General features: G+C 28.5%; 1 protein-coding gene across 2 annotated transcripts; it reads right to left on the reverse strand.

Moving 5' to 3' along the window:
- Positions 1–13,357: 13,357 nt before the first annotated feature.
- Positions 13,358–18,840, reverse strand: LOC113865493 (rab3 GTPase-activating protein non-catalytic subunit). Of its 2 annotated transcripts, none has more exons than XM_027500084.1 (8): positions 18,439–18,840; positions 16,317–16,451; positions 15,918–16,109; positions 15,375–15,436; positions 15,072–15,241; positions 14,236–14,384; positions 13,987–14,130; positions 13,358–13,740 (listed from the first exon to the last, which is right to left on the reverse strand). In XM_027500084.1, exons 1-8 carry the CDS (start codon positions 18,817–18,819, stop codon positions 13,558–13,560), a joined length of 1,416 nt encoding a protein of 471 aa, XP_027355885.1. In that variant the 5' UTR covers positions 18,820–18,840; the 3' UTR covers positions 13,358–13,557. The 2 variants fall into 2 exon arrangements, 1 of the variants encoding a protein (XP_027355885.1); XR_003504992.1 differs by having other exon boundaries at positions 13,600–13,740; positions 13,987–14,141.
- Positions 18,841–20,026: the final 1,186 nt, after the last annotated feature.

Consider the following 20,026-nt stretch of genomic DNA (forward strand, 5'->3'; position numbering starts at 1 on the left):
TAATTGCTAGGCGAAGGCTTAGGGAGAAGTTCCATTTTATTACATTTAAAATACAATATCCGCATGTTGGGGTTAATCCCAAGAGATGCATAGGAATGGAGATAGTATAGAATTCAGGTGGAATATTTAGATTCCTTTAATAGAGTTTGGTTAATCTTATTTTTTTAATATAGTATTTAAATATAATAATTTTTTATTAAAAAATTTATTATGTTAAAATTATAAAAATATAATAAATATTTATATTTTAATAAAATATTATGATTAGTAGTTGTTAAAGTGAATATTTTTTACATTATTTTAATTAAATTAAAATTATTAATTTATAAAAATAATAAATATTTTTATTAAAGTAAATTTTAATTTAAAAATTAATAATAATGAGAATAATGAATAATACTAAAATTTGTTATGAGAAATATGGGTTTCAAACCCATATATTGGTAGTGACATTTTTGTGATATAGAGGGAAAGAAAATAAATTATAAATGATATGATAAAAATATATTAAAAAAATTATGAAGTATTAGTATTTTGGTCGTATATAAGTTAACTACGTATTAGTATTAAATAGTATTATGATATGCAAAATAAAATTAACATAAGTAGTATTACTAAATATTATATGCAGTAATTACAATACATTTTATATTTTATAAAATATAATATATATTATTTGATAAATGATTTTCATATTAATAAAAAATTATTATTAAATACAAACAATTATTAATATTTAATATCTAAAATATACACTAAAACATATTTCACATAACCTATTTTAAAATAAAAATAATATATATATATATATATATATATATATAAAAGAAGAGATTATATTATTTTAAGAGTAATTTTATCAAAATTACTTTGTTTAATAAATTTTTCATAAATATTTAGTCTTATTAATCTAACCGATAAAATAAGACATAAATTATATTTAAATAAAACACTCTTTTTATCAAAATTAATATTATTTTTAAAAATTAATATTATTTTTAAAAATAAATATTTATTTAATTTTTTGACTTTTTTACGAATATATATATTAAAAATTAAAAATAATTTTACATATATATAATTGTTTACGGTGAAAAATGACAATTTGTAAATAAATAATCCAAAAATCAATCTGGGGACTGGATTTAGGTCCTCTTTGGGTTCTTTTAAGTGTGTTGTTAACGTGATGCTCAAATTAACGGTGTAAAAGAGTATTAAGTAAGGATAGGGAATAGTAATTGTGCAGAATTGAATCAAACGTAGATGCTTTTACAAAAATGTAGTGAACAGGAAACAAACAGCGTACAAAGATATAAGCAACAAGCATTGAAATTAAAATGCAGAAAGGTAAATGCAGGAATGTAAAGGTGCTGGAATGTAAACGTATGACTCCTCACAACGGCGAACAATGGCCACCGTGGGTCTCCTTGTAGCTGGTGTCTAGCGCGGTGCAGGGTTTCAGCGTCTCAGAGTGTTTAGGTGCGGTGTCTGGTTGCAAAAAGTCATCCTTTGTACAATGGTGTTTTGGAGTATTTATAGACATGAAGACCACCACCGTTCTCCTCCTTTTGCGGGCACTTCTTAGTAACTACCTTCAACTGTTGATGCCCATTATCCACGATTGCTTGTGATCGTGTTGTTGGTTGGGGCTTCTTTCGTAACCGCTATCGCCCATGATCTCCTTTGCGTAGTGGTGAATTTTGATAACTGCTGGTAACTGCTTTTAGATTTTTTCAATGACTTGACCTATCAAGACTCGCGTTTTTTCTATTTTTCAAGTATTTCTGGGAGAAACCTAAGATGCTCCTTTAATGTTATGACCTTAGAATAGTTTCTTCTTGACTTCTCTTTTCGATCCATTCTAGAGTTTTGAGAGTCTGTCTTGGTCTTGTGAACTTAGAACATTTTCTTTGCTCATTTCTGTTTTTCGAGCAATTCTGGAGGGACTCTGGAGCTCAGTCAGGTTTATGGACTTAGAATATTTTCTGACCACTTCTTGTTTTTCAAGTAGTTTTGAGTGTCAGGGACTTGGAAACTCCTCAAAAATTCCTTGAAAAGCCATAAGTTTTTGTGGACTTAGAATATTTTCCTGTTAATCTTGTTTTTCGAGCAGTTTTGGGTGTCAGTGACTTGGAAACCCCTCAAACTACTCGAAAAAGCCTTTAGTTTTGTGGACTTTGAATATTTTCTTGTCTTTCAAGCAGTTTAGAGAAAAACCAACAATATGACAAAAAATCTTCTAAAATAGCTCGAAATGTGTCCCTTTTAATAAAACTAAAGGTCTTGGATGGTCTTTCAATATTCTCTTATGTTTAGGCTTATCTTTTGGCTCCTTCTTGACCCTCAAAACTTGTTGAAATGTAGTTTCCTTCAAGATGATTTTTTAACTTAGAAAATTTTCCTTATCCTAAACAATAATATTAAAAATTTGATATTAAATTATAACAATTTTTTATAATTAAAATTTATTTTTTGGAAAAATTATAGTTAAAATAAAAAAAATTATAAAAAATTTAAAATTATATTTTATAAAATAAATAAATTTTTTTACTAAAAATGTTCATATAATATTTTTTTATAAAATGTATTAAGTTATACTTTTAAATAAATATTTCTTAAAATACTTAAAAAGCATAAGGTATGAGTAAAGAAATAAAAAAAAAAAGAATGTTATTTCTTAAGTCATCACCCTTTTGGAAATAAGAATAGAATAGGATAACTTAAAAGAAAAGAAATACTGAAAATAAATTCGGAGACCATAAACTATCACATAAGTTTACAAATTTATTTATTTTCGTTTGCATAAACTTTTGCTCCATTTGTATGCATCTTTATGTGCCAGCGTCTTCGTGTTTCTGCATATGCTCATGCATGTCTGTGTGTGCCTTGAGAGGCACATCTTAAGTCAAATATTTGAAAAAGATATCACTAAATAATTTAGAAAAATGTTAAATGGTACGAATTTATTCACACAAAAATTTTATACTGTCATTCATTTGTGTTTTTTTTTTTTTTTGTAAAAGATTAAATTTTATTTTCATTTATAATTTACTACGCGGAAAGTTATAAAAAAATACGTGTTTTAGTTTTTTTTTTTTTTTCATTTCATATTTTTTGTGTAGAATTGGTGAATAATTTAAGACTAAAATTTATATTAATTATATTCTATTTTATTATTATTATTAATAATGCGTTAAAAAAGAAATGAGAGAGTGATTCTACCTTTATTTAGAGAACTTTTGAAATAATTTTAAAATTTTACATTATACAAGTGTGTTGCATTTTAGAGTATAATTAAATAATCACTTTTAGAAGTGGAGATTCGAATTCACAAGCGAAAGGATTCTCTTATTTTCACTCTCAAGAGTCTTCAAATTGAACTTTCAAGAACAGTTTAATATGAATCACTCCTTAACATCAAATTTAAAGAATGTTCTTTGAATGCTCTTTAAAATATAAAAAAAATTATATGACAGTTTGTTAATATTTTCACATTATCACAAATTTAATTCATTACATTTGATAGAAAATAGCAATAATTCACTAATAGTTAGTAACATTTCAGTATCCCAAATACAAAATACAATTGATGTCCCAAAATTTTAAACCAACAAAACAAGACATATGACAATTGTGAAGCTTGTATTTTTATAAATCATTTTGTAATAATTTATAAAAAAATTTAAAATCTCAATTAGATTATTATCTCACCTTGTCTCAATTGTAATATGAGAAAATTTATAAAAAATTTATTTTTATAAATCATTTTGTAATAATTTATAAAAAAATTTAAAATCTCAATTAGATTATTATCTCACCTTGTCTCAATTGTAATATGAGAAAATTTATAAAAAATTTAATTTTTTATTTTTTTTTAGTCAATCCTTAAAATTTAATAATTATTTAAAATAATATAATTTAAAACATAATTAAACATTTCTCGTCATAATATAACTTACTAAAGAAAATGATATTTGAATATAGCATTAAACAATTATTTCATTTGTAATATTGAAATAATGAATGCAATGTTTACAAATTATGGTAAAAAATACATTAGAATTTAAAATTAAATAATTACAAAAAGAAGAAAAACTAAAATACATTAAGTTCCAATGAGCAGAGATCACTCCCACATCAAAATATGGAAAATATAATCATAGTCTAAATCAATCTAACCAGTCTTTTTAGAATTATCATACTTTATTTCTTGAATATGTAGATAAGGATGAGTCTTCTAGTTACAACTAAAATCAAACTAAAATAATGGTTTAACGAATTCACAATAGATCAAACATGATGACAATTATATTAACAATATTTTAAAACATACACTAAGATAATACTATTTAATATATGTTTACATAAATCATTATGTCATAATATATATATATATATATATATATATATTATAATCACATAAATTAATATATTACAACACTTGTATTATAATCATACTTATCAATATATTACAACACATATATTAGAATCACACTAATCAATATTTTACAACACATATTATAATCACATTATCATTGCTCATAGGATCCCTTGAAGTCTTCCATGAATATAGATAAACGTTGGTTAGCTGTAGTAACACGGATACAACGTGTGCCAACACGGTTATTTTTAACAAAAATATAGTCAAAAGTACAAGTTAGAAAATGACTATGAAACATGCAATGTTTTTGTTCTTTTTAATTTATGTGTATCAACTACGAATAGTATTCACCACCCTCATTTCTCCCATATTCCCAAATCGGCTCTATCTTCCATACTCTTAATGTATTACTGTAACTATCCATATGTATTTTCATAACCTTTTGTGATAGTACAACTTTCATCCTTTTTCATTTCTTATAATGATATGAATTCATGTTTTTCATCATAAAATCATTAGTCATGCCGATGGTTAGACACCTTCAAACTCAGTTCAAATCATATTATATTTTTCAAAAATCATATTTCCACATCCTTCAAAGAATAATCAAACGTACATTAACTTTCAAATAAAGATTCACAATCACGATAACATGTCATTTAAATATAGTTAAATCATCAAACAATTTTTAAGAAGTTGAACACCTCTAAACTCAGCTTTAATTACATCCACATGCTATAATTACTTTAAAATATAAATCTTTTATGCTAAGATTTAAAGTACATCACTAAATAATTATTTTGTACTACAAAATTTTGATATATCCCATGCAAACCTTTCATAATTCAATATATTATGCAATCATCCATTTCAAAATTTATCTAACTTAAGAAAATAACTTAAATTGCGTCTTACTCATAACTTTCTTTAGAAAACTTTGATTCAAGTGACCCTTAAGCAAACCTTAAGTTTTGACATATAAGAAATTCATTTTTAAGTTTAGATTTTTGAAATAAGTATCAAATAACCACATATTAAACAAAGTGTGTATGAAAATGGAAAGAAGCTCTCTAGTTAAGCTATATGTGATGGAATAGAACCTTTATTTATCTCAAAGAAATGAGTTGCGAATAGTTTCATGAAAGATATCGTTTGAAGGACTAAGCTTTTCCTATATCTATTATAAAGTAGAGTACTTTTGAGAAAGGAGAAAATGGAAAAATAGAAGTGAGATTGAAAGACTAAGCTTCGAGAAACTTACTTGAAGTCAAAAGAAAAAGACGTTCAAGCTCAGATTTGAGAGGGATTTGGAGTCACTGAAGGGGTTTTGGCTGAGGAGGGGAGAGAGAGAACAGAGAGTGAGATGAGAAATGGTTATTTACCTTGTGATCTAAGTTTAAAAATGATAAAGTCACTTTAATCATTTTTTTAGAATTCTCTCTTGAGTGAGAAAATCAGATAAATTTTCTACTCATTTGTTAATATTTTTGCTTGAGTGAGAAAATTTTCACTTCGCGAAAATCTACCATATAGCTCCTATTTCTGTTGCTCATTCTCTCTTGAGCGAGAAATTTCTCACTTGAACTAGAATCACCTTTAAAAAAAAAACTCCATTTTAGTTAATAAAATGCAAATAAAAGTTAGGACATTACAGCAATTAATTATTAAATTAAATTAGGAACAATTCAATATCTCAAAATAACAACAAAACAATACAAAAGAGGATAAAATTTATAACTACACTTATGAACCATAATGAATGATGAAAAATATTCTATATACTTGTAAATTTCCTTGAGTATATATATTGTACTTATGAAAAAATCATCTAGAATCTATTATACTTAATGTGTCCTTCAAATATTTATGGTATAAATATGTACACCACTCCTTTTGAACTTGAAAAATTTTATTATCAGGAAAGGTTGGAAACTAGAACTTTGGAAAAATACTAAAGACATAACAAAATACACAAAGTTAAGTTAAATAGAGAATGTAGTAGAATTTAAGTAAAACAAATAGAATTTATAAAGTAATTTTTGATATGGACTCTTTATATTAACTGTGATTGTAATTTGTCCATGCTGCAAAGTATCTCCAATGAAAAGACATAAATAAAAATCTACATTTATCGCTATTTGTTTGCTTAGAATACTTTGTAGAAGACAAAAACATAAAAATATGAATTAACACAAAATTATAGATACTGTAATAACTAATATTAAAAAAAAAATTCTTTAGAAAATATACCTATACAATGACCCATTGTGTTTGACACATTTTCGTCCTAAAGACCTGAACTCACCTCTATACTCAATAAGTGATAAAGACACTAACAAAATAAATCAAAGAAGTATGTTAGATATTTACTTGTTAAATAGGTTGTGCATATGTTTTTGATTCTTAAGCTATCGACGAAGTGGATCTATATAATACAATGTTTTCTCAAAGGTGTTAAGTGAATCTCGCTCTCCCAGTCCTAAACTTTTTCCACTCAAGTCCTTCTTCCTACTCCTTACTCTTAGCTCTCTAGTCTTTTCCCCTCTCACTCTCTACTCTCAGCCTCTACCTCCCACTCTCCTCACCCTCTACCCTCACCCCTGCAATCTCTTTCCCTAGATTCTCCTCCTCCATTTTCTAGAGAAGCTACAAAAGACAACACATGCACAGGCCCTTTTGACATTTTTAATTGGAAGTTTTTTTTATTTTTAGAAGGGTTCACAGTGGGGAGCTTAGATTTGGGGGGGAGGAGCAGGTAGGGTGCAAGGGGTTGAGATAAATTTTTGGGGGAGTGTAGGTAGAGGGTGGAGGGAGCAGGAGTGTGTTGTACAATTTCTAACACTAGCAAGTGCACTAGGAATTGCAGCAAGTAATGAGTAAATTTAAGATCCAAGTATCGTTTCCACAGGGAATTAGGAATTCAATTACCACTTCACAGAGCAATAACTAGTTGAGGCATATGAATTGGGAAAGTTTGCAACATGTAAAAGTAATAAACCAAAACAATAAAAGGTAGTAAAAAATAGAGTACGAATTTTATGTTGAGATGAAATATGAATGAAGGATAGTTAAGAATTATTTCACCAGAATATCAGTATTAATTCAACTCAACCTCTGAACATTCAAGCAATTGGCTAATTAACAATCAGTTTCACATATTAATAGTCAAAAGTTAATCCCTTAACTCATTAACCCTAACGATTAACTAAACCACCCTAATCCCTTAGGTGAGATTCAATTTCAAGTTGCATTAAGAATCAGAACCATAGGATTGCAGAATTAAGTTCACTTATTCCTAAGAAACCTCTAATTTTGGTAGTTAGTTCAGATTTGAGAATCAATTCCAATTTTCATTGGTAAAAGTTTCTCTTTTATTAATCAATTGAATTTTCATTCAAAGATCACATTGACAACATAATTAACCACTCAATTAATCCAAGAACTCAAAGTTTAGAGTCAAGAATCGAATCAATACATCTATTCCAGATCCATAAACTCCTAACTATGAAGAATTAAGCAAACATTAAGAAAGAGAAAGAAGGAGTAGAAGAGGAACAACGCAGAAGCATCGTCTACAATCGATCCCTCTAGGTTGGAGCTCGATGTTCGTCCCCAATCCTCTCTCTAACTCTCTTTGAACAAAGAAATGAAGTAAAAAACGAAAAATGAGCAAAAGATCCAGAACTCTGAGCTTTCTCTGGTATTTATAGAATTTTTGCCTTTACACGTTATCACTATCCTCCACAAGAGTGGCCACGTAGAGGCTTATATAGTTTCTGGAAGACTAGAACGATCACTTTTGTTGATGAAAGTGACAACGCAGGAGGTCGAGTAGTGCTCGTGTTTACTTTCACGAGTTAAAATGGCCACGAGCTAGATGCCTTGATACACTTCTCTCTGGAACATTCACTTTCGCCAGCAAGAGTAACCACGTGCTATTCGCTATGTGTGAAGCTCTCTGGAACGCTCACTTTTGCCAGCGAGAGTGGGCACACACAACGTGTTCTTCTGAGAAACTCTCTGGAACACTCACTTTCACTGATAAGAGTGACCACGCCAGACTATATTCCATAATTCTTGTTCTTTGAGTCCAGAATTGCTACTCTTTCTCTATCTTTCCATTGATCTTCCATCTTCATGAACTTTACTCAGATTATTCCTACAAAAACATGATTAAATTCTTAATTTCTAAACAAGAAAATTCACAAATGCTAAAATAACTATGTATTTAAAGAAAACCTTCAATCATTCTATTTTTATAAGTTTTTCTGCTTGTTCCCACATATTTTCCTTATCAATTGGCGTAAAACTACATTAAAATACTAGTAAAAATATGGATTCATTAGAGTGGAAGGGACTGAAAGAGGAGAGTGAGAAGGGAGGAGGAGCTGAGAGTGGCGAGTGGGAGGGAGGACTTGAGAGGGAAGAGTTTGGGACTTATAGAGCAAGATTTGTTTAAGCAAAAATGAAACCGAATGTCCAGTTCCTATTGCAACTAGAAAGGATCCAGATCCACCAAAGCATAGTTGAAAAATTAATCTATTTAATACACACTAGGTCTAGCATGTGGTTTGTTGTTAGCATGGCTAGTTGTCACATGAACAATCCAATTAGCATCCACATGAAATTTATGACTAGGATTCTTCAATACCTCAAAAGTACACTTGAAAGAGGCTCCTACTTTAAGAGAGACCCAAATAAAGGTATTTAATTATATATTATTTTTTATTGGATACGATGTACATTGAATAAGAAATCAACTATTGATTGTTAAACTTAGTTATAAATTTGTTGTAATCTTTTCTTTCCTGTTTTAGTTGTTGGAATTATAGGAGAATTATTTTTTCTAACTTTTAGGCTAGATTAATTGTACAATTCAATTTTATTTCCTATTTATACTTTTCACAGTATAAATAGGAAATATAATTATATTTTTTTTATGAAATACTTGTAAATTAACATTGTTGTTGATGAAAACTATATAAATATAAAGAGCTATTTAGAAATATTTAAATTGGAGACTAGTATATTTTCTTTTCATAATTAAAGGAGACTAAGAAATTTTGACATCAAATGAGTATTTTATTTCATCTCTTTCACCACTCTTTTAGTTGTTATCATCTTTAAAATAAAATTTAAGTGAAAGGTTAAAAAAAATGAAAAAGGTTAAGAAATTACTTAATAAAACTAACACTAAAATTGATTTATAGGAATAAAAATTTAAGTAATAAAATAAAATAAATTCTTTTAAAAAATAAACATAGGTTGATTTAAATTTATAAGAAGTTTTCTAATTTAATATCTCTAAAACTTGAGATATATAAGTTATTTTTAACTTATAAAAAAATTATTTATATTTATATTTATTTTCTTCTTCTATACAGAATTATCTAAAAGCTTATTCAAATTAAGTCTTTGTCTATTTTGTTGATAGTAAGCTTTTGAGCTGTGAAAATTGCATAAGAATAACACTTTAAAGCTATCATGTCTTTTCAAGGATTATGAAGCAATTAGATTAAAAAGGGTATTGAAGAGTAAAAAAAAAAAACAGTTAAAAGAAAAGGTAGTGAATAAGAAAGCAAGTTGGGAAAGTTTGGTTTCGTACCTCTAGTTAGTAAAAGTTGGAATATCTAAAAAAGAATGAAGTGAAACAAAATGTTAGCGTCTCCAGAAAAGAAGCTGAAATATATGAATACTCAATACTTAGTTGCAAATATATTCGTCAAACCTTTTAAATTTGAGAATTTTTGAAGATTATAGTCTTGGATTGAATTTACCAAAAAAAAAATCAAATTTTACAAATGTGTTAAATAATAGAGCAAACTTAATTCATTTGATATAGTGGTAATGAATTTCAAGATTCATAATATTAGATTGAAACATTTGTCTAATATCATACATCGCTGTCATTATAATAAATTATTATTGACTCTATCAAGCTGTTGAAATAAATTATAGATAATTTGGATTATTTTTCTTTAGGTCATTATCTTTATTAAATTTGAGAAGACTCTGTTTGTATATAATTATCTTTAGGTCATTATCTCTATCTTTAGGTCATTCCTATTTTATAAATCTCCAAAACAAAATCATTTTCATATTAAATAAATTCATAAAATCTCTAATTTCTTTCAATAAAAGACTTTCTAATTCATCAAAAGCTTTCAAACGTCGTTACCAAATTTAGAAAACTCATATGGTCTTGTATTATGAGAATTAGACATCAACTTTTATATTATCATAAAATAAACAAAATTGTTTCATATTCGCGTTATTAAATTTATATTTCTACTAACATGCAATTAACTTCATCTATATTTTACAAAGAAATACTTTTTCTAATTTTTTTATAAGAAACAAAATTAAATATTATTTTAATTCTAACTATAAGAAATATATAATATATTTAAGATGTATTAATTATTAAATTTTTTTATTGTTAAATGTATGTTTATGATGCAATAAATATACTAACTATACTATTTAATATTTTAGGTATTTTTAAAATAGTTTATAAAAAAATGTAATTAAATTAATTATTTTTTATCTAATAATTTAATATTTTATTTTTTTAAAAATAGGATCTGAAGAAATGCTACTTAGAACCTTGAGAGTCAGAAGTTTTGTCAAGCAAAAGGTTTGCATAATCGACGCAAAATTCCAAATACAGCTGAACAACATATATATTGAAAACGGCAATTTGATAAAGGACTAATTAAAGTCTCTAGAATAGGTTTTTCAGACATTAAATAGCCATGACTCAAACCTGTAAAAAGCGGCATCCAATAATTTATTCTAATTCAAAATACTTCTTGAAAGTAGAAGTTTGATTTTTTTAATGCACTTCTAATATTTCAATGACTAAATAATTATATATATTAGTTCATATATGCGCAATCAGTCATGACGGGAAACAGACAGTGAAGGTATAGAAATGATGGTGAAAGACATGAATGCACCTTTATGCTCCATAATGTAAATATTACCCTCATCTAACCGCTGAGGACGAAGGAACGTTCATGCATCTTAGCAAGGAATGTGCGTGTTAAACACTCAAATTTGACATTGCCTCATTTCCAATCCAATCTTTTCACCTCGATCAAGTCAGTCCAATCAGATTCTTAGCTCACCCCGCTCTCAACACTAACCGCTCTACATTTATTACGCAGTTTTCACTGTCAAATTACAATACAACACATTAGAATTTCTTCTGTTAGAACCCTAGTTGGCTTCAAAGTGAAAAATATCTACACAAAAAAAAAAAAAAAAACTCCGTTACTGTCTCAAAAATCACGCAACCTCTGTCCTAAAGTTTGCACAAACAAGCACGTAATATGGATCGATTAGTGTTGAGAGCGGGGTGAGCTAAGAATCTGATTGGACTGACTTGATCGAGGTGAAAAGATTGGATTGGAAATGAGGCAATGCTAAAACACCTATTCTTAAAATAAAATAAAAAATTTGTTTTGTTTCTCCTTGATTGGCACAAAATAAATAATAATTAATCAAACTTTTATTTGAATCTCTAAGATAGTAAATCTTAGATAATTTAATCTTTAAAATTTAAAAAATGTCATGTTAATCCTTAATTTTTATCTTTATTCATCATTTTAATCTTTTAATCTATAAACTGTCAATATATATTCTAAAATATTAAGTGAAACGTATAATTAATTATATAGTTAAAATAATATCATATGTGCTGTAATATATCTTTATTTCATTTTAGTCATTAAAATTATTATCCATCATGCATCTTAATTCATATTTTTTAAAATCTTTCATCTATTCATCATTATTCTTCTTTAATACTATCATCACCCGCTACCATATGTGTGGCCTACGGACAACTTCACCGCTGCCATCCAACACTTGTCCAATGCTCAAAACTTCCATTACCCTGTATAGCTTCAAAATCTTGAATCTCTTATTATTTTCTAGTTCTCCAAGTTGTGGAATTTGAAACTTGTGCGAGGTTGAAGCCACCAATTAGTTGCATTTATGAAAAATGGGGTGAACTTTTTGTTGAATTTTGTAGATATTATTGGACAATTCTGTGTCATACACAAAAAAGCGTTCTTTAGTTTATTTTTAAGGAAAGTGTTGTTACTATACCTTGGAAAAGGTTAAATCTTGTGGAAAAAGAAGTGTAGAATGAAAGGGTTGAAGATGAGTGGGAATAAAGAAAAAGAAAATAAAAAAAGTGACAAGAAAAGAAAATGAAAGTGAAAAACTAAGACGCATGAAAGAGAGTTTAAGACGAAAGGACGTTGGATGGGAAGACAACAATAGTATTTATAAAAGTGTCCCACAACGGCACACAAATGATGTTCATCAACAATGGTTTCAACGATGGTAATGGTAAAAAAAATAAAGAAAAGAAAATGGGTAGATAAAAATTTTAAAAAATTAAGGACTAAAATGTTTGAAAGGTTATATTCAAAACTGAAATACTCAAAAAAAAAATATTATACATTATATAATATCATTTTTGTCACGTAATTAATTATAAATAACATGTTAACATTTTATACTATGACTAAAATGATGAAAGAAAACAAAGATTCTGACTAATGTTGATCATTTTAAAAATTTAAGAGACTAAAATATTTAACGCTTACTGTTTTAGAGACTAAAGTAAAAATTTGGTCAAATAATCATTACTAACACTCAATTTGAATAAACTTATCTATAAATACTTATAAGAGTAAAAAATTAAACAGAAAATAAATCAAACTTCTCTTATAAATTGAAATGAATTTATACTTTTCTATTTTATTTTTAAATTTTATCATTTAACTTCTCTAAAATCTAAAGAGTATAAATTATTTTTAACTTATGAAATAAATTTTATTTATTTTTAATATTAATTTCTTCTTTTATAACGACTTGTTAGCACCTTACCCAGACTAGGTCTAAATTGAAGTTTAAAAATAGTTTTTGAAGTAGTCTTAATGCAACAGTCAGACGTTGTTACTTGTTACCATTCAAAACATCGAATTAGACAAACAAATGCAAGGTAAAATTGCCTATGGACCCACACAAGGATCATACTTTCCAAGGACCCCGTGCATAGCCAGGCTTCATAACCCCAGGTTGGCTTGTTTATTTACAAATATAGTTTTTTGCTTAGCAAAGGAAGAAAAAGAAAACAAAAAAAGTAACATCAAAACCTATCAAGAATCTAAGGCTCTATTTAAAATTGATACCTGACCTGAGTCCCCATTTAACAAGAAAACTTCCAGAGGGACATAAGGAGAGGACATTGATGCACCAAACCTATAGGTGGGTTGCAACATTTTACTCCCTTTTGCACATGAAATGGTTCTAAGACGAGGTCCAGTTCTCATTTGCCAGATCTGCAGGACATTAACAATCAGGGGGAAAAAATTAAGAATGTATTGAAGTAATAATGATAAATCCCCAGAAGAATGTCTGCTCAGTTGTTTATATGCACAACACAAGAATGACAAGTCCAAGATGTGTTACACTGACAGTAAACAAGAGAAGAAACTGTCATATCATTATACCGATTATCTTTCATTAATTACATAATTGCAGCACTGCTATCCAATAGTTTTATAAAAGAGGTGAAAGCGTCTTACCTCAATAATTCCTTTTCTAGGTGCATGAATAGCCAAACACAAGCAGTAATCACTCTTCACTGGATCAGCATAAGTAGAGCTTGATGATGCAATGTCTTTTTTCACCAACATCTCAATGAATAGACAGCTGGCATTTCTATATCCCTGCAAAAATACTAATCTAATATTAAACAAATAGAACAGTAATTTCATTTTGAGATTTTTAAGGGAAGGGGACGGGTGGTCAGGTCAAAAAGTTCAAAAGAAAACCTTCCATAAGCGCACCACCACAAGTGCTTGCGTATCAAGCAGCAATATGCGACCCAGTGAATCTGTTATAGCAGCCAGTGTACCGCTTGGGGATAAGGTAAGCTTCTCACCTTTCCTAGGGTGATCCTTTAAACATGTCAGAGGTGCAGCTGCAATGAGCCATAAGGTCAGATATTTGGAAATAGTGCAGCAATTAGCATTGCATTTTATCTTGAGAGTCCAGCTGGTTCAGCTATATCTGTTTCTAATGGAATGTTTAATGTATTTTAGATAGGTATTCATTAAATTTTTGTTGAAGATCCTAGTATGAGCCTAGTATTACAGTACATCTATTCCACCAAAGTGTTGAAAATATTCCCAAAATAGAAAATAGAGGTGGTGTAGAATGGTTATTCTGCAGAACTTTCCTTCAAACAATCATCCTTTCTAATTGTAAACACATACCCCCAAATATAATAAAATAAAAATACAAGTGAAAACAGGAAAATGAAATATAAGAAGCTGGTAAACAGCAATGCGGAGGCAAGAGAATTTGAACCCATATAAGAAGTATTCCTCTGCATGTTAAGCTAGTAAATTGTAGTCTATCCACTTATGAGGAATTCACCAGAGAGAGTTCATCCTATTTCTTTGGTTTCAAACTTACGCATTGTGTGACTTGTCTAAACTTCCTTGTGGCAATACTTTTCTTATAGTTATAGTTATATTAAGATATCACAGCACCACTTTTTTAACTACTAGGCTTGATGTCATCCGTACCATACACACAATTATCTGCAGAAGACTCTGTACTTCTAATCACAAAAGGAAAGCACTATGATGTGTGTTACTCCTACCTCGAGCAAATGGCTGAGGTTTCTGATCTGATTTATTTGGGGATTTCTTTGGAGACGTCTGTTCACTCCGCCAAATCAATTTAGAAAAAGATGCTATTGTGGAAAATGTTGCAGGTACAACTTTAGACAAGATAGCTCCAACTAAAGATCTGCCTTTGTCCTCAGAAAGTCTTCCAAATGATCAAACAAAACAATAACTCAGTCAACATAATACTATGACTACAAAATGACTTCATACAGCAAATCAGAGCATATATTTATAAAGAATAAGCATAAGTTTACAGCAAATAATCCATCAAATACCTGTACGCTGAAATCACAGCATCCTCTCCAATGGCCACTGCACAGTAATAACGTTGACTTGACTGCCCAACAATAAAAGCAGCTGAATTCAAATACCAGAAATAATTTCAGAGAGCTTCCATCATCTATGGTTCATATGACATTGACCATAATCATCATCACAAAACCTCATTGTAGGAACAAAGAGAAACTGAGAAAACATGCTTCACAAAAAAAAAAAAAGAAATCAAAGACAATCACCAAACTATCACTTCGAGTTTCAGATCATACATGACTTCCCTAGTTAATAGAAATTTAACAATCAATCAATGATTTTTACAAAAAGGCAAAAGAAAAATTTAAAAACCAACTAACACCTGAATGGGTAAACGATTAAACAAAAGAAACTAAAAAATGTGGCTTTACAAATCTTACATGTTGAGAAGAGATACTAAAATATTTTATGATAGTTTTCCTCCAATCACTTTTAGTTTTCTTGAAAAGAAACTCAAACAAACATCATTACCATGGCAAACATAACATTATCATTTAAAAAGAATTTACCTGTTGTTCCATCAGTGGAGGTGGCATTATGCCAGTAATTGCTGCGTCAGCACAAGTACCGTACTTGCCAATATTCCACAACTGGCAAGGTAATTTTACATCAGAATTCCTAAAATCTTCTGAATCTTGGCTCTTTGGTTTTTTATCCCAAAATCGAGAGTGTTCTTCTTCAAACCATTTCTGCAGCATATTCTGCATTTCAACATTACAAAGCCTTCAGTTAGACTCATAATCAGCTACTGTACTCCAAAACTCATACTGCAACAGTAACACCCTATTTCACTGTTAATAAAACAACGTATTACAATACCTAAAAAAATTATTATAAGTTCTACATTTGCCCCAAGGACAATATTTCAGTGAAGTTCTAATTCCCAAGATGCAGAAACCAGTGTTTACCTGAATATCAGAGCCATCAAAACGGGCAATTACACCTGGCATAACGACACAAAACTCTTCTGGGGAACTATCTTGAATCAAATCTTTCTTTGTTCCACGAACTCTTAACTTCAATACTCGTCCAGGATAAATGATCTACAGGAAAGCAAATTGATATAGACCTATGCTTAACATTATGAAAAGGAAAAAGAACAAGTATGAATGTAGACTTTCATACAGCACTTTATTCCTAATCTGATTTGTTACCTTACCAATTTGCCAATCTTAAACCTGCATCCAAATTTGAATTTATATTTCAAACTCCCATTTTATTTCTTTTTGGCTCATAGATAGTTGATCCACAAAACCGTTTAGATTTTAAGCAGTAAGTATTTAGAGAAATGCTAAAAGGTAGAAAACAGTTTTCTTGAAACACAGGAAATAATAAAAAAATTCTCTCTTTACAACATTTCTCTCTATTAAATCAATTTATTTTTCTCTTCAATCATACCTACCCCACTCCTGATTGATTAAAAAGTCATCCATAATACTTTTCACAAATGTCATTTGTACCAAATAGCATCACAGAAATATATTTTACTTCTACAGGAAGGGAGATGAAGGCCAATTGATCCTAAATCCTTGTAATCTTCTACAAGGGACTTTACTAGCTGAGTTAACTGGCTCAGGCATTTCCAGGCATTTCCATTTGTCTTTCTTAAATTTTATTTAAAAGAACAATAATTTTTAGTTATGGGGACAACAAACATTGAGGCCACACTTTGAAGTAATTTGTTTGATTATAATCATCTTACAAATCAATTAAATATTTCTGAGAAATTACAGTTGACGAACTGAAAGTTAGATTTCTTGTGTTCAAGGATAGACAACCTAGCTAGAGTTTGGTTGAAAGAAAATAAATGAAATCATTGTCAGTATTGTGTTATCATCCTTTAAGAGCAAAATCAATTTTGATTGCCCAACTTTTCAACTAAACAACAAAGATTTTGCTCCTCTACAGTGAGGATGCAACTTGGATAAATCAATATATATATATAAGGACAGAATCTTCTCATACTAGTATAAGTTTAAAAACTCTTACACTTGATTTAAGTCTTTCATTTAACTTAAATCTAATAGATTATAATTTATTACTTCATTGACTGTTAGATGTAAATTAAATGAAATATTTAGATTAAGTATAAGAGTTTTTAGACTTATACTAGTGTGAAAAGATCCTTCAAATCTCAACACAAAAGAAGAGTAATCATCACTCAGTTTTAGTCTTGAAATTGTAAAAATATCTTCTAATAAAATTGAAATCATGGGTCATATCAGTCCTTTACTTTTGTAATATTAAGGACTAAAACTATGTCGTTTGAAAACATTAAGGTTAAAATAACTGTCATTTGATGTGGAAAATCAAAATGACATTTTTATCATTTTAAGGGCTCATTTGGTTGACAAAATAAGAGAACAACATATGATATTTTTCCTTATCCTATCCTTATTCTAATGTTTGTTGAACCAACAAGATATGATAAACCTATACCATGGTCTTATTTTATCTTTCTCTCCGGTATAAATTTTATCCTCTGGGGAGACTTAGACTTGGGCAAGAAATTGACAAGATATGATAATATAATGTATATAATTTGTCATTTTAATTTGCATTAAGGTCTGTTTAGGAGATATAATAGGATAAGAAACGACAGAAAATGAGAATTAGATAAAAATAAGATAAGAGTAAGATATGCTCTTATCTTATTTTGGTGTGTACTAAAATAACAAACTAAATATTATGCTATTCTATCATGTCCATTTCTAACCCAAGTTCTCCTACAGAATAAAATTTACACTAGAGACTAAGATAGCATAAACCTATACGATAAACTTATCATATCTTATTGGTTAAACAAACACTAGAAATACAATGAGATAGGAAGTACTATCATTTAATGTTTTCTTATCCTGTAAATTAAACGAGTCCTGAACGTAAAATAAAATCAGTCTATTATATTGTTATCATTTTACGTTCTTATTCAACTTTTATATCGTATTATGTCATATAAGTCCACCAAAAGCCTCAAGAACTTAAATGAAACAAAATGTGAATATGGTAAGGGAGGAAGGCTAACATTACCTGTCTGTGAATCAATTCACCGCGCAAGGAGTAAAGGAGGAGGTAGCCGGAGGATGTGCCGGCGACGATGACGCGAACGTCGTCGAAGACGAGGAATTCGATGGCGGAGATGGACTCGGAGTCGATGGGGGATAATTCGGGTTGGATCTTGAGGGGGGATCCGTTGGATTCGGACCACGAGAGGAGAAGAATGGCGGAACGATTTGCGATGAGAAGAGAGTGAGTATCGATGGCGCAAAGGAGATTGGAGTTGTCGACGAGCCAACCCGGTTTACCCGCTCCGAGTTCACTCAGTTCCTCGCAGGCCACGCATCCCAACCCCGTCTTGTACGATCGCCTCGCCATTGCAACTGCAATTCTACTCTTTTCCTTCCCCAACATCAATTAATTGACTAATGATATATTGAAATGCAAACTGGCCCTCACTTGTATGCGCCGAAGGGGCCACAAGGTGTCCAATTATTTCAATAACTGCCTTCACAATAATAATAAGGTATAGTTACAAATTATGAAGGACGAGATTTAAAAAATTTAGAATACATTTGTTTGGCTTCTTAGAAATAATTTTTTTTCTTTAAATAAAATATAATATAAATTTGTCTTGCTTTAGATTTTATTATTTTTTGTTGATTACATGAAAAAAAAAGTGTTTTATTTTCGTTAGTAAATTTTTAAAAAATAATTTATATTTTTTATTATTCTTTTATAAAAGAAGTAACTTGTTTAAAACAAGTAAAATCTTGAAACTTATGATTAAAATTATCAGTTTATTTTTACCCTATTTTACAATTTTATTCTCATAAATATTTTTTAAATAAAAACTAATTACTACAACCAGTTTCATATCTATTTTAGTAATTTTATACAGTAAAAATAATTATTTCATTTAATTAAAATATAATATATTATTTTAAAAAAAAATTTATCCAACTTTTCCAAACATAAAACTCATTTGATGTAATTAGTTATAGATACGACTGATTACATGAAATAAGACATAAAATGTTTCCATTTTTTTACAGTTAATAAAATAATATAATTTGCAGTGGTAAAATACTTTGTAATTGAAAATTAGCACCAAATAAAAACTAAAAAATAAATAAAAAACTAAATCAAAATAAAATAAATAAATAATCAAATTATTAATTTTATTGATAAAATTACAAGAATTAAATATGTTTTAGTCAACTAAAAATATAAATAAATTTTATTTTAATCATTAACTTTTTTTATTGTGTTTTAATCCTTAAAAAAATTAAAATATTAAAAGAAATATCCTCATTGGCAATGTAAGTATTCAGTGACTAAAACTAATTTTAAAACTTATAAGTAACAAAACAAAACAAAAATAATTTTGTTTTAGTTTTATAAATTAAAAACATATTTTACATAAATTATAATAAAAATTGAAAAAAAAACTTTTAAGTATTTTCAATGCATATTTTATCACTTAAATTAATGTAATATTCTTAAGTTTTAACTTAAATCGTGTGTAATAACACTTTTTTTATAATGAAAAGTATTTAAAATTGTTTTTAATTCAAATTAAATTTCATTCTTATTTAGATAAATCATCCTATATAATTTA

The sequence above is a fragment of the Abrus precatorius genome, unplaced genomic scaffold, assembly GCF_003935025.1.
Source record: "Abrus precatorius isolate BTA unplaced genomic scaffold, Abrus_2018 Scaffold4, whole genome shotgun sequence".
NCBI classification, from domain to species: domain Eukaryota; kingdom Viridiplantae; phylum Streptophyta; class Magnoliopsida; order Fabales; family Fabaceae; genus Abrus; species Abrus precatorius.